At 37.9% G+C, this 25648-nt stretch overlaps 1 protein-coding gene across 7 annotated transcripts; it reads right to left on the reverse strand.

Annotated features, from left to right (window-relative positions):
• Positions 1 to 250: 250 nt before the first annotated feature.
• ESD (esterase D) lies at positions 251 to 25111 on the reverse strand. 7 transcript variants are annotated; one of them, XM_073894538.1, is made up of 12 exons: positions 24964 to 25084; positions 21938 to 22077; positions 21207 to 21255; positions 19341 to 19403; positions 18767 to 18841; positions 18120 to 18208; positions 13722 to 13820; positions 11911 to 12035; positions 10738 to 10857; positions 9120 to 9218; positions 6549 to 6716; positions 251 to 1152 (listed from the first exon to the last, which is right to left on the reverse strand). In XM_073894538.1, the coding sequence occupies exons 5-12, from the start codon at positions 18832 to 18834 to the stop codon at positions 1072 to 1074; spliced, it is 849 nt and encodes a 282-aa protein (XP_073750639.1). In that variant the 5' UTR covers positions 18835 to 18841; positions 19341 to 19403; positions 21207 to 21255; positions 21938 to 22077; positions 24964 to 25084; the 3' UTR covers positions 251 to 1071. The 7 variants fall into 7 exon arrangements, with proteins under 7 accessions (XP_073750639.1, XP_073750637.1, XP_025730663.1 ...); XM_073894536.1 differs by having other exon boundaries at positions 19341 to 19442; XM_025874878.2 differs by lacking the exon at positions 21938 to 22077 and having other exon boundaries at positions 24964 to 25111.
• Positions 25112 to 25648: the final 537 nt, after the last annotated feature.

A 25648-nucleotide genomic window follows, 5' to 3' on the forward strand; every position in this document is an offset into this window, starting at 1 on the left:
TTCTTTAATTGCTGTACAATATGCAGTCTTCTTGAAGGTTTAAAATGTATAATCTTTGTGAACTAGGTGAGGGGAATCATGAGTACACTTATGTTGATGAGCACTTAGTAACAGATGGAAATGCTGAATCGCTATATTGCACGCCTGAAAATAATAATTATGTTAACTACACTGAAATTAAAATTTAAAAAAAGTATAATCTTCATGCTTCTCTAATAGAAAAATCTTTTTTAAATAACCAGACTTCATCTATCATGCTTCAGAAGTTTATTCATTTATTCATTAAGTTCTTAAAGGAACACAATTTGGTATTTACAAAGAGACGGATTACTTCTCTTGGCGAGCTCACCAAGCTAAATTTCTGCATGTAACTGAAGGAAAATACTGTGATTACAGTAACATTTGAAACAACTTTCCTTATATAGCTATTTCCAGATTGAATCTGATTATTTAATTCTTGTCTCTTGGGAGATTCCAGAAATCAAGGTCCACAAATCTGTTTGGCTTAATAGATAAGAAGTATCACTGGATTGGGTTTAGGAAATCTGGCTTCTAATCTTAGCTGAAGATGGGGAACTTCTTTAACCTTTCTGAGCCTACTTCCTTATTTAACAACAAATCAGTTATTAAATGCCTATTAGAAGCCAAGCAGTTGCCAGACACTAGAGATGTAACAGTAAACGTAACGAAGACAGTCCAGCTTTCACAGACTTCAAGCCTGACAAAGTGAGGGGTTTAGGCTAAATTACCTCTAAGGCCCGTTCCTGAGTTAGCATTCTAGGATTTAAATGGGATCATATTCATATATTCTGTGGCCTGAGGTTAATACAACAATGATTTCCAAATGACCTTGCAAAAGCTGTAAAGTATTAAATAGTTCCCATATGAACATTGGTAAAATAACTTTTTAAATCGTAAGCAGGTTTGACGTATTTATTCATAAAGTGATTCAACTATGGAATGACGCATTTTTAGCACTATGAAATCCAGTGTCTTGAAATCATTTTTCCCTTTTTATAACCTTGAACAAATTTTATATAATCTTGAACAAATCCTCTTATCTGAAGTTTTTCATGCATTCAGGTATTTTGCATGATGTCTGATGTGATCAGTAATAAAGGTTGCGATGAAGTAGTAGCTATGATCATAACCCTAGAAGACAAAAGCGAGAAATGGTAGGATATTTACCAGTCAGAAACATCAATATTAAGGACATTAAATATATCTCTCATGTCACTTAATTTTCTTGGAAATCCTGAAATTATTAGAACATGAGGAAGGCTTATAATCAAAATCAAGCTTATTATACTTGTACTTCAATATTTTCACTGAACATTAAGAGAACAGCAAAAATAGAAAAAGAAACATTCTGCATAGCCTCGTTTCTAGATGCTACCATTAATATGCAAAGAGAGGAAATAACACATTAATCAAATGTACAGGGTAAACAGGTGGTCATATCAACAAGGAATAAAATAATCAGAATTTAAAGAAGTCAGAAACATAGGCAAGAAGTTTCAACTCACAGAAGAAACACACTAACATTGGTAACACAGAAAATGTTAAAATACAAAATAAGCACACAAAGGCAATACAGAGAAAGAGCAAAAAACCACCCAAATGGTTAAACATTGTTTGGGAAGTCAAACACAGCTATCCTAAGTCTAGTTAGGAATTTCACCTCCTATGCAATAAAAGCATATCACATTTTTATTTGAGGAAAAAGGAATAATTCATTAAACCCTGACATCCCTTAGCAATAAACCACACTGGGTAAAAAGCCAGTCAACTATTTTGAAAACTATTCTGAAACAGAGAGAAAATGTAATAAACAGATCTCATGCTACCTGGTTAATTAAAACCACATCTAGATAAATGGAGAGAAGATGCTTCCTCGGGGCATCCTCTGAGTACAAGATAAGATGAGGCTTTCAAAGGAAAAAGAAAAAAATTAAGGTGGGAAGAACCTAAGGGGGGTTAAACAGGTAATTTGGGGGTGGCCTCCGTTCCAAAACACAATGAGAACAGAAGGTGAAATAAACTGAAAGGAGGTAAAAGTCTAAGAAAGATTTTTAAGTTTTTAGCTTATTCAATGGTCTGTGATGAGAGAAAATGGGAATTTTCCTAAGCACTTAAGAAGCAAAAAAAGCCCTAATAAAAATATCACCTGGGTTCCAAGGAACAAAGCAAATCCCTAAGGTTTTGATGAAATCGGTAAATGTTCTTAATCTTTTACTTTCAGAGAAATGCAATGTTACATATCTTGGGAACGGAAGTTAATAAGTAAAGAGTTCCAGGTTAAAGTCATCCAAGTAACTTAAAAGCATGATCTTTTGTTTCCTGTGGCCGAATCACAGAAATGAATCTGACAAGAATGTTGTCAAAATTAAGGCTGAGCTCTGGAATCACTTGGTTTCACATTTCTCAATGATTAGACCAGCCCTAGTTAATTAGTTCAATTTAGAGCTGAAGAAATTTCTTAGGGAGAGAGAGAACCATAAAGAAAAGCATTTTCCACTCCTGTAATTCCTCAATCGTTCCAAGGTTAAACAGGATCTTCAGACCCATGATTTCAACCCACAAACCCTAGGAAATGTAGGACCAAGCAGCACCTGCCAGTTTTTACAGATGGACAGATGTCTGAAGACAGGTCCGGATGCAAGGATGTGGGTGCCCCGGCACCTGTGCAGCACATGCCCTCATGTGACCGAGGGCTCTAACCTCATGCAGCTTCACAGGGGTTTAATGCCTTGCACAGTGTCAGGAACACACGGCGTAGCTATGACTATTCTTGTTATTATTTATTATTATTTTTATTTTATTAGAGAAGTCCCAGGGTAAAACAAAGTTACAATTTTGAGCTCTGAGGAGTGTACCACAAGATGACAGTATATTTTATCTAAAATACAAAGCCAGTTGTCCGTAACTTCCACAGTGATATTTAACAGAAGACCCACCTTCACGAGAAAATAGAAAATGGCCTATCACGACACAGCGAGAAAGATTTTTTTTTTTTAGAGAGCGCGTGCGTACACAAGCAGGGGGAGGGGCAGAGGGAGAGAGAGAACCTCAAGCAGACTCTCCATGAGCACAGTGCCCATTGCGGGGCTTGATCTTTCAACCCTGAGATCATGACCTGAGCCGAAATCAAGAGTTGGACACCCAACCAACTGAGCCACCCAGGCGCCCCAGGAAAGATTAAAAAAAAGAAGAAGAAGAAGAAGATAGCAGGAGGGGAAAAATAAGAATGAAGGGGGAGGAAATCAGAGGGGGAGACAAACCATGAGAGATGATGGACTCTGAGAAACAACCTGAGGGTTCTAGAGGGGAGGGGGTGGGGGGATGGGTTAGCCCGGTGATGGGTATTAAGGAGGGCACGTTCTGCACGGAGCACTGGGTGCTATACACAATGAATCATGGAACACATCACAGACTAATGATGTAATGTATGGGGATTAACATAACAATAAAATTATAAAAAAAGAAAAAAAATGTCAACTTAAAGGCAGGAGAACACATTGGAACTACTGGAGTTCCGTTTAGATAAAAGATGCTTATATAATTTGAGCTAATTGTGTCATTCTTGACTGGTCTTCCTGTTGTATTTATTGATATTATTAAATAGGGGTGGGTCCTTTCATTAACTTCTTTGAGTTGGTTTGATATGTTAAGCAGCTCGTGCAATTCCATATATGCAGTGACACTTGAAGGAGCCTTAGTTTTGTCTTCTACCTCCCACCTGAAATGGAAAAATCATCAGTAACAAATTCTCTCAGAGTATAAAAATAAATGAACACATTCTTTCATTCTTCCCTCAGCTCTCAAAAAAGTAGTGTGCCAGCAGCTATGATGAACATTTATTCTAGCAGGCAGTGTTTTCCCACACATTTTCCAGACCCAATTAGAAAAGCTGGTATGAATCCCTGGGTTCTTCAGTTTCTTCAGAATACAAAGAAGACTGCTGAAAGGCGCTCACTTGTTTGTTTAGGAAGCCCTTCCCGAAGTCCTACATGCTGGGTAATGGTGCTGAGCATGAGCATACAGGGGCACATGACATCCCTGCCCTTCTGGAATTCTGTGCCATGTTTTCACTATTCTCTAACACGCAGTGCAGAGGCCAAAACAGCCTCCGAGTCTTCAAAAAGGGCCTGACACTTGAAGAGGTCAGATAGCCTTGCTTCAATATTGTTTCTGGAAGTTTCTGTCAGGTCACTGATAGCTTTTCCTCACAATGTAACTTCAATAACTGGAAATAAGACATATGAGGCTTCAGAGTAAGATCTGATCTTTGTATACTATCAAAATTCTGCTATCTAGCGCTTTCTCAATTTAGATTCGCTGAAGTCTAAACAAAAAAAGAAAAATTCTATGAGGCAACAAACAAATATCCCCAGGCACCACACTTACCTCTCATTATTTTCGGACAGTAGAGAATAAAAATAGAGTGTGAGCATTTAACACCAAGGAGAGGTGAATAATAAAGTTGGGTAAATCGTGTACATGACTGTAGTAATTCTCAATCTTCCTCCTCAGCTCACAAACTTACACGTAGCCCCTACTTTTGTCAGCCTCCTTAATGCTTCACTGCTCCCATTTCATGAAGAAATACAGTTCCCTCGTACTTATATGTCAAGGATAAGGCAGGTACGATTCTCAGACCTGAGGTATCCTGAAGTAAGTGGAAGTTGGCCTGGAAACGTGAAGGCATCCTCTCCAGAGCCATGCCCAGTCATGTCTACTCAGCTGCTCATTCAATTATAACCAGTCTAAACATCATCCTCAGACCCTGTAGTGTGCTGGTAACCTGCCCTTGCCGGAAGGAAAGTGAATGAAAAATTGCGTCTGAGCAAAGATTGCGGCTGGTTAATTTCAATACTTTCCCACTTTTTTTAAAGAACTGAATATTTTGTCTCGACTCCTCATTAAATACACCCACCTGTGTTTTTTAGTTGCTTAGGATATAAGCATTTCAGAAATAAATAAGTTGATTTATTTTTTTCCCTCCAAGAATTTCATCAGTGTTTTACTTCTGTGCTATTTTCATAACAAACTCCAGAGATTTTTCAGTCTTTGCTGGCAGGCTGAAACTTTGGTGTTGGTAGTAACAACAGAATTTCCTGGCACCGCCTTGGTGGGGGGGGGAAGAAGAGGCATCCAACACTGCTAGTGCCAAGAAATCATTCGGAAAGAAACATGGTTTATTATGTCCCTTAGAGCTAGAGTTAATGTAGCTAAACACACTCCTTTATAATCAAATTGGTATTTGGGTTTCTCAAAGTTGGTTATTGACTGAAAACATGTAATTCCGATAAGTGTTTAAATTAATCTAAGAAAATACTATTACTTAAAGACAGACACTCAGAGAAAACAAGGTATATCTAATATATTGGTTTTTGACATGTTTTCCCACATGATCGATCGATCTACATATACATGTAAATATGTATGTAAATATATTATTATATAATATGTATTATTTACATGATCAAAATATTAGGGGAATTAAAAAACCAGGGAGACTGTTAAGCTCTGCTGCAGAAGTCAGATCACAGGTTACGCATCAGCTCCGCTCGCGTCAGCTAATCCCATCCCCGCGCTCCTCGGGAGCGCGCCTTCACCTTGCTTGGGGACGGTGAGACTGGTGAGAGGACGTGTGTCTCCATCCAAACGGCCTCGCTTCCTGTCCTGGTTCTACTGTAAACTAGCTGTGTGACCTCACATACAAAGTACCCTTCTGAGCCTGTAAAACACACAGGAGCCATATACGCAAACCTACAGCAAACATCATACTTAGTGGGGAAACACTGAAAGCTTTTCTCTAAGATCAGGAACAAGACGAGGTGCCCACTTTTGCCACTTCTGTTCAACCTAGTACTAGGAATCCTAGCTAGAGCAATGAGGCAAGAAAAAGACGTAGAAGGCGTACAGTTTGATGATATAATCTTAAATGCAGAAAACCCTAAAGATTCCATAGTAAGATACAAAAAGCAACACCCCAAAACCAGCTGCATTTTTATACACTAACAATGAACAATCTGAAAAGGAAATTATGAAAACAACTATGTGATTCCACTTACATGAGATACTTAAGGAGTAGTCAGATTTACAGCGAAAGTGGAATGATAGTTGCCACAGGTTGGAGACAGGGAGGAAGAAATAGGAATTAGTGTGTACAGGTTTCCTCTTTCTATGGAATTAGATCATAAGCATCACTAACTTAATAAGAAGGCTTTCACTTTGTCTTGTTATAATTAAAAAATACCTTACTAGAGGTAGCTTTTCAAATTCTGAAATATAAAGTATTATGGAATCCTGCTTAAAAAAAAAAAAGATTTTATTTATTTATTTAGAGAGAAAGAGAGAGTGAGCGAGCAGGGGGAGGGGTAAAGGAGAGGGAGAATCTCAAGCAGACCCCAGAGCTGAGCATGAGCTAGACATGGGGCTTGATCCCCCGCAGAGTCAGATGCTTAACCAACTGAGCCAACCAGGCGCCCCTGGAATTTTGCCTTATAGTTACTTAGAACAAGCTGAGGTTTCCTAGTACTTGCCTCTTGTAATCTAAAAACAACAGGGACTTTCTTTTCTGTACAGGCAGCTATGAAGTTATCAGGTAGTAACTGTCCATCTGAAAGGAACTGGTCATCTTTCCCTTGATCAATTAGTATGTCCAGCTGAGAACCTGGGTAGGACTTCACAAGATGGGTAGCATCATAAGCCTAGAAAAAGAAAAATATTGAAAAATAAATTGTAAAGTGCCCAGAAATATGTTCTTCAAAACAGAATGCAGTAGAACCAAATATAAATTTAACATTATTTAAGCTCTAAGGATGATTAAACCAGAAAAATGCTTTATCATTGTCTTGCCTGGCTTTTATTTATAAGATCTTCAGAAGTCTATGTCCCACTTAGAGCCTCTTCTCTACTTCGAAGCAGTCCTGGGCCAGTGGCAAGAATTCTGTACCTCAGCATTCTTCATAGTATAGACTTTTTTCTTCTAAACCTTTGAGGTTCTTAATCACCTCCCAACTCCAAAATCGTAATTTTTTTTCTTTATAAATCCCCCCCACAAATTGACTATTTCTTCTACCTTCCTTATCTTTTTCTATTTCCAGATATTTTCTATTTCAAATAGTCTATTTTGTTGCCTCTTCTTTTTGGCTCTAATTCCAGACTTAAATACATTCAGCCTTCTCTTCTGCGGTCTGTTGAACACCACCAAATGTCTGCTATCCCCATAAGCTTTCAGGAAGATTTAATTTAAATAATCTGACTCATATAAACAATCCCTCAAATTTGTTATCTGAGGAGCTGCCACTAGTTACAAGTTCGTATTTTACCATCCACCTTGAAGTATTCTGGATTCATATATATTCACTAGCGACAACTTCTATGTACCAATCAAGACAAACAAAAACCCAAAGAGTTCCCCTTCTAAAGTAGCCTGCTTTTAAGACTTGCTTTCTTTAATCTCATAAGGAGAGACTGGAAGGGGATCTATAAAGTCCAACTAGTTCTAAGCTCTGTGACTTCATAATTCTGCACGGCCTCCTTATTCCAATGCTAAATTAAATAGCCTAAACGCAACATAATTAAGATAGTAAAATCTACTGCCACTTAGAGAAAAATTATATAATTAGATTCCTTTATATGTTACCTGTGCCTCTACCTCTCCCCTCCTTTCTTCCAACCAGTTGGTCTTTTTCTTTCTTTTTTTAAGATTTATTTATTATTTGAGAGAGAGAGAGAGAGAGAGAGAGAGAGCAGAGGGACAGGAAGAATCCCAAGAAGAACCCCCCACTGAGTGGGGAGCCTGACTTGGGGTTTGATCTCACCACCCATCAGATCATGACCTGAGCTGAAATCACAAGTCGGACACTAAACTGACTGGGCAACCCAAGCACCCCACCAGTTGGTCTTTTACCCAACTCTCCCATCAGAACCTAAGACCCGTGTGGATGTGAAAGGTTATCATCACCTTTGTGACCTAAGATCTCAAACTCCACACAGGCTCTGCACAGTAGCAAGGACTCCAAACACCCAAGTACATGCACCATCAGCTCTCAAAGTACCTAATAGTAATCACTTTCTGCATTCTTCCAATATAATAAAAATCTGAGCCTAAACAAAACAGAATTCTAATCTAGTGCCTAAAAGATTAACCCTCCAATTTGTTAGAATTTCAATGACCAATCTTTTTTTTTTTTTTAAGATTTTTATTTATTTATTTATTCATGAGAGAGAAGAGGAGAGAGAGAGAGCAGAGGGAGAAGCAGGCTCCCAAGGAGCAGGGAGCCCGGTGCGGGACTCGATCCCAGGACCCTGGGATCATGACCTGAGCCGAAGGCAGACGCTTAACCATCTGAGCCACCCAGGCGCCCTCAATGACCAATCTTAAATAAAATTAGGATCCATGTGTGAATGACCCCCCCTGAACACACAACAGTAAGACAAAAAAATTTTTTTCTTCCCCCACTCAGGTATTTTCTACTTGTTAACATGATGATGGATGTATTTGCCAAATATTCAAACTCTTGGCGACGTTTGTAAATAGCTTATTTCTGCACAAAAGTCAAATGGGTCTCGGGAGAAAGAGCCATTTTTAAATTTTCATTTTGAAGCATTTGCTCCCATGCTTGAAAAAGCAATCTTGCTACTGGGAATGTTCGCATAAATGCACATTACACAATATCTATTTTTAAAAACTTGAGTCTGGAATTTAAAATCCAAATCTGAGAAATGCTGGATTTTGAAACAAATAAAGGAAATAATTAAAAGGCCAGGACTCATGCTTCCTGTTGTACAATTGAGCACCTGGTTAATAAGAGGCAAATCTAAAGTCAATAATAAAGTGTGGTATTTATTGGTAATGTTAATTTAGAAATAAACACAAAAATTAATCATTAGAATAAAGAATGTAGTTTCAGAACATCCACCACAATTCACTACAATTAGAAAATAGGGCTTTTTTGTTGTTGATCTTGTTCTACATATATTCTTTTGTTAATTATGTTAGCTCTGGATCTTTTAGTGAGTTAGGAATATAATGTCTGTGATGTGTAGCTTTTTCACAAATCTGAAAACTTAAGAATGAGTATGAAGACAGCCATCCCAGTACCTACCTTCCATTTACTTTGATCTGTTCCCAAATATCCACTAAAGGCTTTTTTGCCCCAAGGACAGAGCACTGGGTTGCAAATGGGAGCAAATGCCGACACAGACTTCAGAAACAAAGGAAATTTAAAAACAAGTTATATTTTGCTAAAGCAAACATGAACAAACATTTGCAACTTGCTTAAAAACTCAGAAATTTATCTGCAACTTGCTTATGAACTCTGACTTGCCATGAAAACACTTGTGAACAATTTTCCATTGGTTATATGAAGCACTGAGATTGTAGGCCTCTCCATGATACATCTTTTGTACATTCTGAGAGCTAATTAACCATAGGTGCCAACATACTGTAAAGCAATACATTGTATTCTCATTAAATAATAATTTCAATAAATAATTTATTTCATTAAATAACACATGCAAGTTTATATTCCGTTTCCACTCATTTTTTCCACTTATAACTAATGAGTAGTAATACAGAACAGTTTACACTCATCTTTGTGAACCTGTTATTAAATCTGAGACACATTAGTTCTCTTAAAGAGGGCCAGGAAAGCACTGAGCAATGCATTAAATATTTGTATTCTATGCAGTGTTGTTTTTCACTGGATAAGTGGCAGAGATGGAATCGTTCAGTTTCAGAGCACTTCTAAAAGTATATGTTTATTAACGTCTATTACCTTTTTTAAAGGACAAAAAACAACTGAATTTGACTTTCTCCCTTAAATGTAATAAACTGTCTTATGTATAAAAAATGGAAAATAAGACCTTATTTTAAAAACCTACTCTCAAGCCATGAATTAGTTCAACTTTATAATAAAGTCTGCTAAAAGAAAAATATCTGGTGCCACAATAAGAAACTGCTCTCAGAAATATTGTCATTTCTCAGGGGCACACCTGAAATAGCTAAGAAGTCTTTCCTAAGGGAAGGACATGGATTAAACAAATCTTGAGGTATCTGACAGCCCTGTGATGTTAAAGACAGAAGCAATCCTGAGATTATCACTGCTTCACCATTTCCTTTTTCAACATGATGGCATGCCGCTCTACCCAAGACATTTTACATATGGCGGTTATTCCAACTTGGCTTATTTAAACAACAAAAAAGTGAAGCTATACTATTTCAAATAAATGAATAGAAAGACTGACAGTGTTATTTTTCAGTTAAGCTGCAATCCAATTTGCATCAGAGGCAATGAGAAGAGAGAATACTTAAACTTTTACAAATCATGAATATTTTCTACCTCAGAAAATTAAAGTCAACTTAACAAATGTAATCCTGGGAAAAAATATAAGTAAGTGATATACACTGCCACAGTAATAAGAATAAGCTTTAGGGGAAAAAAAATGCCTATAAAACTATAGTTTGAATAGAAGCAATAAAAATTGCTTTACCATACTTCTAGTAGACCAACCGTGATAGAATTCCTGTATTTCTGATTCTGGAGCATAGAACCGTGTGGTCAAATTTAATACTCTTCCCCTAGAGCCCCCTGAAACTCCCAACACTAGAGAAGTTTAGTCCCAGTACTATAAAATAACAATATCCTAGTTTCACTCTTTGAAAGTTCCTAACTGATATTATCCAAGAGAAATACTTGTCACTGAAAGCTTCGGTAATCTTACTTTGTACTTTCCAGGATTCTTCAAAGCACAAATCAGAGCTCCATGGCCTCCCATGGAGTGGCCAAAAATAGACATCCTTTGGGGGTCCACTGGAAAATTGGCATTTATGAGTTGGGGAAGCTAGAGAGCATTTAATAGTGTGACAAAAGATATGAAAGAAACAAGTTTAGACTTCTTCAAAGTCATAAAATAATTACACAATTAACACTTCCAAATCTGTCTTAAGAGTACTATGAACTAATAAAGATGAAAAAAAATCTCAGGTAGACAAGGATTATTAATGTATCACTGGAGAAAAGTAATCCTCAGAAAGCAAATTAAAGAAGACGATGCAGAAAAGCCTTTAAAATGTCTTAATTTTTGATCTAGTAATTTCACTTCTTGGCATCTATTCTAAGGGAAAAGTCCTTAGGGAAAAAAAAATTATACATAAAGACAACCAATGCAGTAAAATTTACTGTGGTAAGAAATACACGTAAATATGTAAATAACCTACGTTAGAAAAAACTAAATTATGACATTTGACAGAATGTTATGCAATTACTAGGTTATGTTACAAAGAGAGTATTAGAAAATATTTTATACAACTAAAAAAAAGAAGATAAAAAATTTTACAACTGTATGAAAACTGGTCATACAAAAAAAAGTCTGGAATATACCAAAACATAGTTATTATTTGGGGGATGGAATAATGGGTGATTAAAATTTTATATTATTGTTTCTGGATTTTTATGATATACACATTAACAATTAAAGTCATATAAAATTTAGAAAAATGCATGAACTGCGCATAAATATTATTAACAGAAGCAACGATTTACCCTTACTTATCCTTTCTAAGTAAGCCTTGGTTAATCATTATAAAATATGTCTGAATAAACCAGCTGCCAGAGTTTTTTCATATATTGTTTTCTTTGTATAATCTGGGTAGTGTACGCAGGTATCAATATATTTATTATCCTCTTTAAAACTGTACTTAATATTAATTTAAATTGTAGTAAATAAGACTACCGCATAAGTAAACTCTGGAATGTTCACTAAGATAATCAATAAATATGTACCAAATAGATTCAACAATACCATACCCTGGTTTAAAATTCTCAGGACTGAAGGACTTTGTGACCCAAACAATTCGTAATCATCAATTAATAAATACAACATAAATGAAATTACCTCCTCAGTTACGTAAGAGTACATTCTGTAGTTAGTTTTCCAAGGATCTTCAGTGGCATCCACATAAAACCCAGCACCAGTGCCAAAGTCCCAGCTCTCATCTTCTCCTTTAATATTGCAGCCACCTATCAGAGAAAACATCCCGTGGCCTCATCTAGTCCATGGTAATGACCCATGTTTAGTAACACTCTTTTAAATGAATCTGGAAGTTCACTTGCATTTGGGCGGTTCGCCAAATACTGCAGTTCTCTGCCTTTTCCAGCAGATACTCCCTGGTCCTCTTAGCCCTGAATGGGGCCACGTGACTAGTTCTAGCCAATGAGGTGAGAGAGGGAATGCCCTTCCAGGTTGGAGAAGTCACTGCTAAGGGGAGGCACAATGGCTTTCTCTGTGGCTGAAGTGCCCTCCTATGTATTCCGATTATATGCTTCTTCAGTGTTTACCTGTCAGAGGACTTATATCCTCTCTCTACTCTTCCAAAATGTGTTGAGATTCCTCCCCTGAGGACCCTCCCCTATTACCAACACTTTTTTCTCTTAGAAGGAAAAGGAGACAAATGCTTGTGCTCAGATTTACTATCTTGCACTGAAAATGTCTCCGTATGTACTTTGGAATCATTCCATTATATTTCCCCTATTTATTCATCCCCCAATAGGATTTTCTTATAATCTTTTAAAATTTATTAGGTCTTATTTTATATGCTTGCAGGTGGTTAAAAAGCCAATCACTGAGACAAGAGAATTACATTAATACATAGAGTAATTTCACGAAAATGACCTCTTCATGATATTCAGTACACTCATCCAGGAACATGGCTTTTTCCATTTATTAAAGTCTTTGTTTATGATTATTAGCAAATTTTACATTTCTTTTAAAACATAAATCTTCATATTTTAAAAGTTTATTCCTAGGCATTTAATATTTTTGATACTACTCAGAATTAAATTTTTTATTACATTTCTAGTGAGGTATGTCTTGCTTTGGTGTATTATATGTCCTGTGAAAGGAAATGTACTACTTCCTAAGGCCAGCCATTTATCCTCCAGATAATTTTAGCTGCATTTAATAAATTCCATTTCCTGACACTTTCTAGGGTCACAAAGTTAAGTTTTAACTCTCTGATGGATTGAGTTCTCAAATATTTGATAGTTTCATTTCTCTAATGTAAGCATTCTAGTTATTTATATTAAAACCAATACACTGATGTGTATTAAATGCATGACTGATGCATGACTGATGAACAGATGAGAAACAACATAATTTTCATGTGACAGGTCAGTTTACCTATGGAATAGAAATATTTTTATGAATTTTGGCATTAGTGCCAATATATCAATCAAGTTGCTCAGTCTCTGTTTTGAAGTGTCTTTTTTTTTTTTAAGATTTTATTTATTTATTTGACAGAGAGAGACACAGCGAGAGAGGGAACACAAGCAGGGGGAGTGGGAGAGGGAGAAGCAGGCTTCCTGCAGAGCAGGGAGCCCGATGCGGGGCTCGATCCCAGGACTCTGGGATCATGACCTGAGCTGCTTAAGGACTGAGCCACCCAGGTGCCCCATGTTTTGAAGTGTCTTAATATACAAAATGGGACTAGCAAAACGGTCCCTTCTCATAAGAGTGCTGCCATGAGTAAGATTCACAGTGAGGAAAATATATAGCATGGTATTTTAGAGTATTGATATCATCTGAAAGATTAATAGAGATAATAGTCAAAATATAAAATAAATAAAAAATAAAATAATAGTACATTATACCACTTATAACTTAGCCTGAAAGATTTTAACAAGGATCTCTGGACTGAGAATACTTACGAGGGCTTGTATCTGGAGCAATGACGACAAGGCCATGTTCGGAGGCAGCTTGATGATAACCAGCCTTTGATATAAAATTTTGTTCCGTGCAAGTCAAACCTGAAGATCAGAAATGGTGTTATCTCATGCTACACTGTGGATGGTTTATAAGATGTAACCCTTTTTTTTTTTTAAGATTTTATTTATTTATTAGAGAGAGAGAGAGAGAGAGAGAGAGTGAGAGTGCATGAGCAGGAGAGGGGCAGAGGGAGAGGGAGAAGCAGGCTTCCTGCTGAGCAGGGAGCCCGATGCGGGACTCGATCCCAGGGCCCTGGGATCATGACCTGAGCCGGAGGCAGATGCTTAAACTGACTGAGCCACCCAGGCGCCCCATGATGTAACCCTTTTATAATGTAGGAAAACAACTCACTTGGTATTATTAAAACACTTTTTTTTTTAGAAATGATTCTAAAGAAGACAATAAAGTTCCCTTTCTCATAAAATTTACAGTAGTATTAATCTAAGAACTGTCTTAGGTTAAATGCTCCCACAGCTGTCCTTTCAAAGTCACTCACTAAAGTTTCAAACACTGAAATCCTTAGGACCAGATGTATTTGGGAATTCAGAATTTTTCAAACTGTAGAACGGCAATATGGTGTAGAAAGCAACGTTGTATCAACCCCAGTGGGGTGCTGTCAAACATGCTAATTAAACATGTTACTGTTCCTGCATCAAAACATAAATATTCACAATAAGTCAGCATAATACTATAAATAACTTAAATTTTTTTTTTATAAACAGAATTTAGCCTGATCATCTTTGTATTCCTCGGTGTTTTAAGAAGAGAGAAATGGTTACCATATAGCTCCTTAAACTTTAGCTCTAGTTTTTCCAGCTATTTCTGCTGCTTTTCCTAGCTATAGGCTTTTCGGTCGTGTGACAGAAGAGATGACTGAATCCTCTTATTACAGGAGAAGGGCCAAGAATAAACTGGCAATAGATGGATGAGCTAAGTACCACCTAACCCAACACCCTTTTCCAGTGGCCAATGCCAAATATCCCACCACATCTGATAATTAGTGACATCAAAGCTTACTAGTATGCGTGATACGGTATGAATTAACTATGGAACACTTCTATAGTTTCTATTTATCCCCTAGCAGCCAGCACAGGGGCTTATGAAATGGTTGCTAATGAGGATTAAATTAATAAATAATTACAAGATACAAAGTTACCAGTATTATTGGATAAAGTGTTTCGGGAGTTCATGTTTATTTATTTATTTATTTATTAAGATTTTATTTATTTATTTGACAGAGAGAGACACAGCGAGAGAAGGAACACAAGCAGGGGGAGAGGGAGAGGGAGAAGCAGGCTTCCCGTGGAGCAGGGAGCCCGATGCGGGGCTCGATCCCAGGACCCTGGGATCATGACCTGAGCCGAAGGCAGACGCTTAATGACTGAGCCACCCAGGCGCCCCAGGAGTTCATGTTTAAACTGTTAGGACGTACATACTTTCACTAGTCATAGCAGGGGAAGAAGGTCCTTGTTTGTCCACTCTGTTCCTTCCCAATAAATCTTCCAGAGATATAGGAGCCGTATCATGATGGAGAACTACCCCAAATACTGATAAAAAGTCAGCGGTCTTGATGACCTTAATGCAAATGTGTTCAGAGGCAAGGTAATAAGGGTAACAAGAATGGGTTTTGAGGATTTCAGACAGGATCTGGTTATAAAGATGTCACTCAGCCACTTACTGGCTAACCAAAATCAGGCAAGTAACTTGAATATTTTGAGTCTCAGTTCTTTCATTTGAAAAATGGGGATAATATTGCTTATGATGATCTCACAGTGTGGCTGGGAGGATTAAATGCAATAATGTAAAAAGCCTTGAATTGTGTCTTGGACACAGTGCAGAGTGTCTTATACTTGGGAAATGTAAATGTTTAGCGACCAGAGAAAAATTTGTTTTTTTCTAGTTAGAACACAATTTCCTTGATTAAGGTATTAGGAAATGAATTGTAGACTCACAGAAATGAAGATAATTCTACTAGCAGAATTACTCTCAAGAATATAAAGATGGTTACTAATTAACATCCACTTGATCAACTATGCTTACTTTTATGAAGAGCTTTGGGGTTTTTTGGTTAACAGCTTTATTGAGGTAGAATTCAAGGCCATACAATTCACCCATGTAAAGTGTACAGCTCCATGACTGTTGGTATATTTACAACTATGGAACACCACCACTATCTAATTTTAGAATATTTCTGTCACCCCAAAAAGAAAACCCATACCCATTAGCAGTCACTTCCTACTTTCTACTCCCTGCCTCCTCAGCCCTGGTAATCACTTTCTGTCTTTATGGGTTTGTTTACTCTAGACACTTCACATAAATGGAATTTAACAATATGTTGTCTCTTGTGAATGACTTCTTTCATTTAGCATGGTTTCAAGGTTCATCCATGATGTATGGTGCATCTATGAGGACTTCATTACTTTTTGTTGTTGAGCGATATCCTACTGTGTGGATATACCACATTTTCCTTATTTCATTAGTTGACAGACCTTTGGTTTGTTTCCACTTTTTTGTTATTATAAATAATGTATAATGTAATATATGGACATCTGTGTGCAAGTTTTTATATGGACACATATTTTCAGTGCTCCTGGATATATGGCTAATGAAGGGCTGTTCTGATGGTCACCTTGACTTGGGAAAGTTGCAAACCACGCCATCAGGACCATCTTTTAGCATTTCAGTTTGGATGCTTTAATTTTAGTTAATTTAGTCATTTAAGAAATCTAAAAATTGATGTCGTCTCTCTGCCATTGTTTTCTTTCAACATACCAGGAAATAAATATCCTGAAATTCTTTTGCCATTATTTCTCAAATGTATAGTCAGACGATCTTAATTTTTTAAAAGAAAATCAAGCCTTAGGTTACAAAGTCTATCTGTTCTTCAGCATCTCACTAAGGAAATTGTCCTGTCATGTGATGTAAACAAACCCAAATTCTATGTTTTATACTCATAAAGCTCAGATGATAGGTCTTGAGAGATTCCAATTTTGGTTAGAAATTTAGGGCCTTATTACTACAGCACCTCTTATACAATACCCTGGTACTTCTGATCTAGGTTATTATACTTACAGCCAGGAGACAGGACTCCAGCAGCCGTCACCAGAAACACAATGCAAAAAGAACAGGGGAAAGACTAAATACAGCCCTGGGCTCTAAGTCAGAAAACGTGTTCACTCTGTTACATGATCTCGTGTTCACTCTGTTACATGATCTCGGTCAATATATAACTTCTCGGGGCCTGTGAAACAGTTACCTGTTCTATAGATTACATGATTTCTAAGGTCATCTTCAGCTACAGTACTGTGTTTCTAAAACAAGCATGCAATTTTGTTCTTGCTGCTTTTGGCAATACCCACTGCTCTTCCAGCAAAATCGGTTTGCTTTTTTCAATCACAGGATTGGGTTGTTGAGTAACAATCAGGCAGGCACTTAATTTTTACCTTTTAAAATGAAATGTTTATTCTCATTTTAAATGATTGGTATTTGGGGCTTACCCTTGGTAAGACATATGTAAGAGGGGATTTATTAAAATCCAAGCTATAAGCAATTTTAAAGTAACAAAAATAGCACTCTATGACATAATTTAGCTTCTATCGAGCCTCTCCTTATGGTTGCTTCTAAAGATGAAATGCCAACATTTTATGAAATTAGCAGACAGCTTCAAACTACTGGTGGCAAAACTTTACTCTCTCATAATCCATTCTATAGTCTTTAATATTTGCCACTGATTAAGAAACTTTAGTGTTCTTTTGTGATTTTTCCAGATTGTTGCCAGAGGAGATTGATGGAGTCTGATTAAAACACGACTTCCCTGGTCAGCAAGGCAGTGCATGCATGTTGGGGTTACCTTTACCTTTTCTGTAAGTTGTACCAAAACATCTACTTAACTTCTTTCATTTGTAGCATTCTTCAAATAAAGTAATTTGGTACTCCCCCTTCCAAAAGAAGTTACTTGTCTGTAGTTTCTAATTAGTGTATCATGGGTGTTCTCATTTTACCTAATATTGTTCTATTTGAGTGGTAAAATCTCTACAAACTTCAGAAATTCTTAGGTAGGTACAAATTAAGTAAGTAACTTTGCTAAGCTCTTGCCATTGAGTCCAGAATTTTACATTCTCTGTTAAATTACTTGGTTTAATTTTAAAAGAAGTGAAATCAATATAACTTAGTAGGTCTGCAATTATTCTCAGGATAAAGTAGGAGTAGACTATAAGAGGTTCCTAAAGTCTTTTATAAATGGCTCAGCAAGCACACCAATAAGTCAAGATAAAAGAGAAGATAAGGCAGTTAAAAAGAAAAAGAAATTCCTTTCTAAAACTCACATGAGTAACACTTACCAGACAGCCAATATAGTGCAGGGCATTTTCCAGTTTCTGCCTTTGGTGGTAAGTAGACAGCAAATTTCATTTTGCAGTTCAGTTCAACACTGTAATTTTAACCATGACAAAAAAATCAATGCCTCTCACTCGTTAAGACAGAAACATAAAGTATGATTCCACCAACATTTAAGGAATACAACTTGGCCCTTAAGGAAAGAATGGGGCCAATTTAGCACACTGATCCCTTAACCAACCGGGGTCTCCGCTGTGCACGGCACACGAGTCATTTGGGGTGGGAATAAATTAAAAGAATAAATGTAATATCCTCAATATAGCACTAATATTACTAAGAGAAAAATTGGTTTTGTTTCTAAAGAGATGTATGAAATAACACATCAGCTTTTATAAAAAATGAATTCTAAAGATATTAAATTATATGTTTGTTCATGGGCAATGAAATGTACATCTTTAATTTATTCTTTGTCACTAATATCTTATTATAATCACTAACATCACAAATGAGGTAATTTTGATAAAAACCACAGGTATTTTTTCCATGTAAATGGCAATTTGTGCAACAATGATCTTTCATGGGTCTATTTAAGGAATCAAATAGATGGAAGCAGAATGAGAGATACCTAAAATTTTATCTTCTTGGTAGTTACCTGTCATGTTCAAAAACTTTCTGCAATCCTCCAAAGCACTTGTTGCTGGAAATCTGCTTCAATGCCATTCTTCCCCTATTAGTGAAGATTAATCTTATTAATTTCTAAAACACTAGTTCCTGAAAAATTTGAAACAAAACTGTTTTCAGATAAATTAGCCAACATACACAACTGTTTTCCACTGAGAATATTTTTTCACTTGCTATTTTTTTCTGGTAAATAACATTAAGAAACTGACTCACTTTCATGTACACACTTAGAGCTGTTATGCACTTCAGGAAACTTTAGTACTTTTGGTAGGTCAATACTAATTTATCCAGTTGGTTAACAAGCTTTTTCTTTTTCTCTTTGTGGACTGCCCCAAATTCTTTTCAGAAAAGAGGGAGAATATAAACAAGCTATTAATTAACTATTTTAGCTTAGAAGATCAAAAACTGTTTAATATTTTACCTGTCAACTGTAACAAACGAATCAAAGAATTGGTCTTACTGATTTTGGCTGATTTTTTAAAATGGGAGGAAAATGATGTCACCATAATGATAACAACGAGTGGTAACATTTATTGAGCACTTACAGCGTGATCGCCACTTTGCTATACACGCACCCAGATCAAATTCCTCGTCCTATGAGATTTTTTCTGAGAAAGTGATGCACAACTTTTGGTCAACAATTCTCCCTTTTAAAACGAACCAACAAGTAAAACATAAGTGAATTAAAAGCACAGCTTACTGATGGCAGATTTTGAAGTTTGGTAATTTTTTTCTCTCAGACAAATCTTTTAAATGTTCATAAATACAAAATTTTAAGTTTAAATGTTAAAATAGCACACGTTCTTAATTTTTAATAAGACAAAAAAAGTCGGTAAACCATCCGTACCAGAAGTGCGTGTTCAACAAAGAGGAACCAGATTGCTTATGATGTGTATCTCTCAGGAAGGATTCCCTTCCCCTCCTTATTATAAATCAGTTAGCCATACACACTAAATAAACAATCCTCAGATACAAGGAACAGGTATTACCACTCTAGTGGTCTTCTCAGTGAATAAGTTCCACATAATTTCTACTGACATTCTCAGTAACAGTATGCTGATCGGTTGTGGTTTTAGGGTTACTCTAAAAAAATACATAACAATAATCTTAAAAAGTTAATCTTGGAAATGTCTTTGCAAAATTCTTTTTTTAAAAAGAATTTTTATTTATTTATTTGACAGAGAAAGAGAGAGAGCACAAGCTGGTGGAGTAGCAGGTAGAGGGAGAGGGAGAAGCAGGCTCCCCGCTGAGCAAGAAGCCAGATGTGGGGCTCGAGCCCAGGACCCTGGGATCATGACCTGAGTTGAAGGCAGTTGCTTAACCAACTGAGTCACCTAGGCGCCCTGTCTTTGCAAAATCTAAATTAAGATTAGTTTCAATCCTACCTTTCAGTAATTTCCTCAATAAATCCAAATACTTAGCTTTGCATGGGAAAGCTGGGATTTGAACCAGGAAGCCTGACATCAGCGCTCCTACTTTTTGCTGCTATGTTTTACTGCTTCTTTGGAGGGTCTTTATATACTCTCTTTTTTTAGATGCTCTGAGACTGACTAAATTTATAGGATTAGGGCTTACAATTACAGAGAAATTATCTTCTATTCACAGGTTCATGCATTTCATCTATAAGAGATCAATTCTTAAACTGCTCACAAATGTTATTAATTATTATTAACTTCAGCTATTCTTGTTCATGATCCTAGCTTAAATAATACAATAACACAGACAGACGTATAATTTTAGCATACACACGAGACCAGGGAATAGAATTTTTTTGCTGAATTATTCTATAAGGATGTCCTATTTTCTTAAATTTAGTAAGGGCTATGTCTGCTTTCCTAAACCATGGCACACTGAGCATATATCTAGTGCATAAGAAATAACTAATAATTATTTGTTGAATTAATGAATAATTTATTTTATTAACTTCTGACTACCAATTATGTGAAAGTTTTAAAAATCTGCTTGTCCTTCATCTTTTTTGCTCTATACTTTATGATTTATTTTTTTTTTAGTAAAGCACAACTAGTTTATTTCTTCTGCTTTTTTAATGTGCTTTATCTAAAATTCAAAATCAAGTACTTCCCCTTTGGTCAGAGAAAACCAAGTTAAAATGCTGTTTTCAACTGATAGAATGAGCTGAAAAAAATAAAATCAAAGCTTTTAAAGTTTTTTCCTCTAACCACCCATTTTAGAAATTACCTTGATTAAAAATCAAGAAAAAAGTTACACTCAATAAAAAAATATGACAGAAGCTAAGAACTAGATACACTATGATATATGAAATAATATACTAGGTGATTGCGTTCTTCATTAAAATTTTTCTATGTGAAAAATAACATATTTTAAAGTAAGTTATTAGCTTTTTCATCCAACTTTCAAAGTAACACCTAAAAAATAAAACTTAAATTTACCTGACCAATTGCTACTTGCTTTTTTGCCTGCACCAAAGGATAGATGATCCTGAAAAAAATAAAAAGACCAAGTGGTTTATAAACAGGACATACTTTTCTTTTTTTTTTTTTTTTTAAAGATTTTATTTATTTATTTGACAGAGAGAGAGACAGCACAAGCAAGGGGAGCAGCAGAAAAAGGGAGAGGGAGAAGTCGACTCCCTGCCGGGCAGGGAGGCCGAGCTGGGGCTCGATCCCAGGACCTTGGGATCATGACCTGAGCCGAAGGCAGCCACTTAACCGACTGAGCCACCCAGGCGCCTCAGGACATACTTTTCACAACAGTGGTTATACAGACATGTGCAGGGCATAACACATTCTGAGCAGAGACATTTTCTTCCCTTGAGGCAGATGCAGATGACTGTCTACTCTGGATAAGGCAGCATGGCAAAAGCAGCTGAGGGAATAGCATCACCCCATCACCTCAGCCCTTAATCTAACTTCCTTAATACTTATTTTGCTACAAGGCAGGCAAAAACTTCTGCTGGACTAAGATTCCTATGAAGAAAGTTTTGTGTGTTTTTTTTCTTTTTAATTAAATAGAAAAAAATTTTAGAGTGTAATTTGTTAGTATGAGATATAATCAACCGCTGAGAGGAAAGAAAACAGGAGTGGGGGCTAGAAGAGTAGAGAGAGAAGAGTAGAGAGAGATGGGGGGGCTAGAAGAGTAGAGAGAGACAGAAAGCGCAGACCTGTTTGGCTACGAGGTGTAGATGGAGTTTGTTGCGCAGGAGAAAGGACTTCAGGACTGCTGGGCTGACAGGCTAGAAAGGATGAAGAGCTGAGAAAAATGACTGGGCTTATGAATGATGGTGCAGGGACTGCTGCGACACTGTAAGAAATAAAGAGAAACTTACACAGTAGGTATAGGCCTGTCAGGGTCATTTTACCTGCCGGGTATATTATTTAGGTTCTTGGATTGTATTTTGTAGGAGAAATGGAGTGAAAGAGTGGGGCAGAATAGCAAAACGCAAAACAGATCCCTCCCCCAAGAAAAACCCTGAACAAACAACAGTTTTACCGTGCCAGTGGGTGTTACACAATTTTTCTAGAAAGTCAATGAAATGAACATCAATATTTCTCAGAGAAGAAAGGTTTTCTCAAGTGCACTGCCAAGCCAATCAGGCAAAAGCTATTAAAGAGAAATCATCTTTATTCACGAAGCATCTGTTCCCCCAGAAGGCTGACTTGTCAAATCTTAGTTTTCTTAACCTTCTTTACTCAGGCTAACTGCCACCCTCCTCCAGAAAGCTGTGTTCTTTATAGGTTCACCCATTCCTTTCTTCTTTTGATGAGTCTCAGAAGGTCTCTACCTCTTCCTGTGTTTTGTTCTCATTCTTTCTGACTCCTCGGACTTGGATCCATTTCTTCACTTTCAGGGGGTCCCACTCCACCGGCTCTTACAACCTACACAGGTCTCCCCGGCATCATCAGATTATGGTACTGCTCACCATCATGTCTCTGTTTAAATCCTCTCTTCAGATAAAACTCGCTCTCTGGGTACTTCTACCCCTTCCCCTTCTCCCATCTCCCTTTCCTTTGCTCTTCGCATGCACTCTTTCCCTAACTCCCATTCCCTGTGTTTCAACCACATTTTCTAGGTGGAAGAATCTAAATCTGCATCTCTAAACGCAATCATTCTCATGCATTACTGCCAGAATTTCAATGTCTTACTACACCCTTTTACCGAGATATGCCAACTCAGCACATCTAAAATTAAGTGTTGGGGCACCTGGGTGGCTCAGCTGGTTGAGCACCAGACTCTTGATTTTGGCTCAGATCATTAACTCAGGGTCATGAGATCGATCCCCACGTGGGGCTCCACACTGGGCCTGGAATCTGCTTAAGATTCTCTCTCCCCTCCCAACTCTGTCTCTCAAAAAATAAAAATAAAAAATAAATTTAAAATTAAGTGTCTATCTCCCACCTTCAAACCATTTTTTTCTTTCCTTTTCTTGCCTCTCTTTTCATCCATGCCTCTCTTGCCCAACCTGTGTGTGAAACGTCTTATTAAAGTTACCCCTGCTTTGAATTCCCACTGCCACCATTCTAATTATACAAAAGAAATTAACAACTTAGGCTCCTACTTTGTTTCCTTCTTGTATGTTCCACTAAAATCAATCCTTCAGGGAAGCCTAGGACTTTAACACACGTAATCTTACTGTTTAATGGATACCTCTACACATTACATATTCACGCCTCACATGGCCTACATGCAATTGTTAGTCATTTTGATTTATTTTTTATTTGATTTTTAAAAATTTGTGATAAAAACATGTAACATTAAGTTTACTGTCCTATTTTTAAGTGTATAATTCAGTAGTGCTAAGTATACTGTCAATTTTAAAAAACATGGTTAGCTTGCCCACATAACCAGCAAAGGAGAAATCTTGGCCATCTCCACGCTGCTGCTACAGGTGTAGAGGGAATCCCATTCACCTTGTGGCTGAAAAATCACTAAGTCATTGAAATGAAAAATAATATAACTATTTATAACTTTTTTCAAGTTTGGTGCCATCAAAACTTAATAAAATTCAAACTATTAAGAACTGACAAAAAGATAAAGATGAATAAAACTCCACATATACTTTGGTCACATTTTAACTGCGTACTGGCCATAACAGTCTCTTTTCCTTCATAAAAATTCACATGGCTGGCCCATACAGAAATTTTTAATCCACCATGGGGGGAAAATATAGCACCCATGAATTCCAAACACCTTAATTTGGCTCTCGAAATTGTCTTCAATGGTCCCACATTATTTTTCTGGCCAAACTTTCTATTATCTTAAGTCACTCAAACTCAATTATGCAGAATCCAAGTATAGCCTGGATGTTTCTAATGGCTGGCTGTACCCACTGCCATGGTGTAACAATTTCAGAGTAGGTTCTGGAGACCGACCCTCAGTTTCAAATTCTGGCTTCACCATATACTACTACGACATGACTTTAGACAAGCTAGGTAATCTTTCTATGACTCATTTCCCCATCTATAAAATGGAGATACAATACGATCAATTTGAGGGCTGATCCCGAGACTAAATGACTTAATTTATTATTGACTGTTAACACTGCAGACTATGCATACAAATGTTAGTTATTATTATTCCAGCAACCTTGAATGCCCCCCGAGGTCCGCTCAAATGCCAGCTCCCCGGCAACGCCATCAGGGAGTGACCTCCAGACCCCTCCAGAACTCGGACAGCATTTACAACACGGACAGACTAACAAAGCGCTTGCACATGCGTTAGCAGGTGCGGGTTCCCCCCGTACCCAGGGCCCTGAAACGCGCGCCTGCCAGGGCTACTACAGCTTTGGGCTCTGTTTCTCACTAAACTGGGTATGCAGCTACTTCATGCGGTGGCGATCGGATCAAAGGGCGGGGAGAATCTATGCAAAATGGAAAGAGCTAAACAAACGGAAGCGGGTACGGAGACCGCAGGCCCGAGAGCCCAGCGTTACACTCATCTGGAAGCTCAGGGAAGGAAAGGGATTCGGGCCAAGGCCTGCGTCCGCAGCCAAGATCCTGGCCTCGGAGACCCAGCCCTTGGCCTCCAGCGTCTGCTGGGTCGCGTTCGGGATCGGGGCCGCCGTTCCAGGGATCAAGCCTGCTGGGCTCGCCCCTGGCCTCAGCGTCCGCCCCGGACCAGGTCCCGCCGTGCAATCGGAGCCGCAGAGGAACTGGGGACATCCAGGGCTCTGCCCAGACTCAGTCTTACCTCGGGGATTGGCGCCGGCGGGCAAACAAGCAGCAGCGGAAGCGGGAAGGCGGGGCCTCATCATGGCCGCCGGGGACCAACGCTCGGGGTCGCCCAGGCTCGACCCTGCCGCTACCAGGCCCTCCCACTTTCAGGCCCGCCCACTTTCGGGTCCCACCTCCTGAGTCCCTTCTCTCCGGCCCCGCCCAGCCACAGCCCCGCCCCTGCGCCCCGCCCCGGTCGCTCGGGCCCCCCGGTCCCACCCTGCCTTACCGAACGCTTTTCGGCTCAATACACTGGGCTTTCTCCTCCTGCTGCTCCTGCTGTGGGCTTCCTCGTCAGGGACCAGCCAACCCCCGCGGACCCAGACTCTTCCTTGACTGGTGGAAAGGATTTTAACTTTTCCACTTAACTGGTGGAAAGGATTTTAACTTTTCCACTTAACTGGTGGAAAAGATTTCCAAGTAGTCTTTGAACTTATTTTAAAAACAAGATTATATTATCGTGTCTGGGAGCCCCCATCCCCTAAATCTTTCCAGTTCACCTACTTAGCTGGAGTTAAACAAGGGCCATTTTTATTTTTTATTTTATTTTAGTTCCAGTGTGCTTAACATAGTGTTGTATTAATTTCAGGCGGACAGTATGATCCAACAGTTCCACATATTACTCAGTGCTCATTAAGAGAAGTGTACTCTTAATCCCCTTC

The sequence above is a fragment of the Callorhinus ursinus genome, unplaced genomic scaffold (genome assembly GCF_003265705.2).
Source record: "Callorhinus ursinus isolate GAN/ISIS: 27379988/994484 unplaced genomic scaffold, GSC_fseal_2.0 scaffold7, whole genome shotgun sequence".
In the NCBI taxonomy this organism is placed as follows: Eukaryota; Metazoa; Chordata; class Mammalia; order Carnivora; family Otariidae; genus Callorhinus; species Callorhinus ursinus.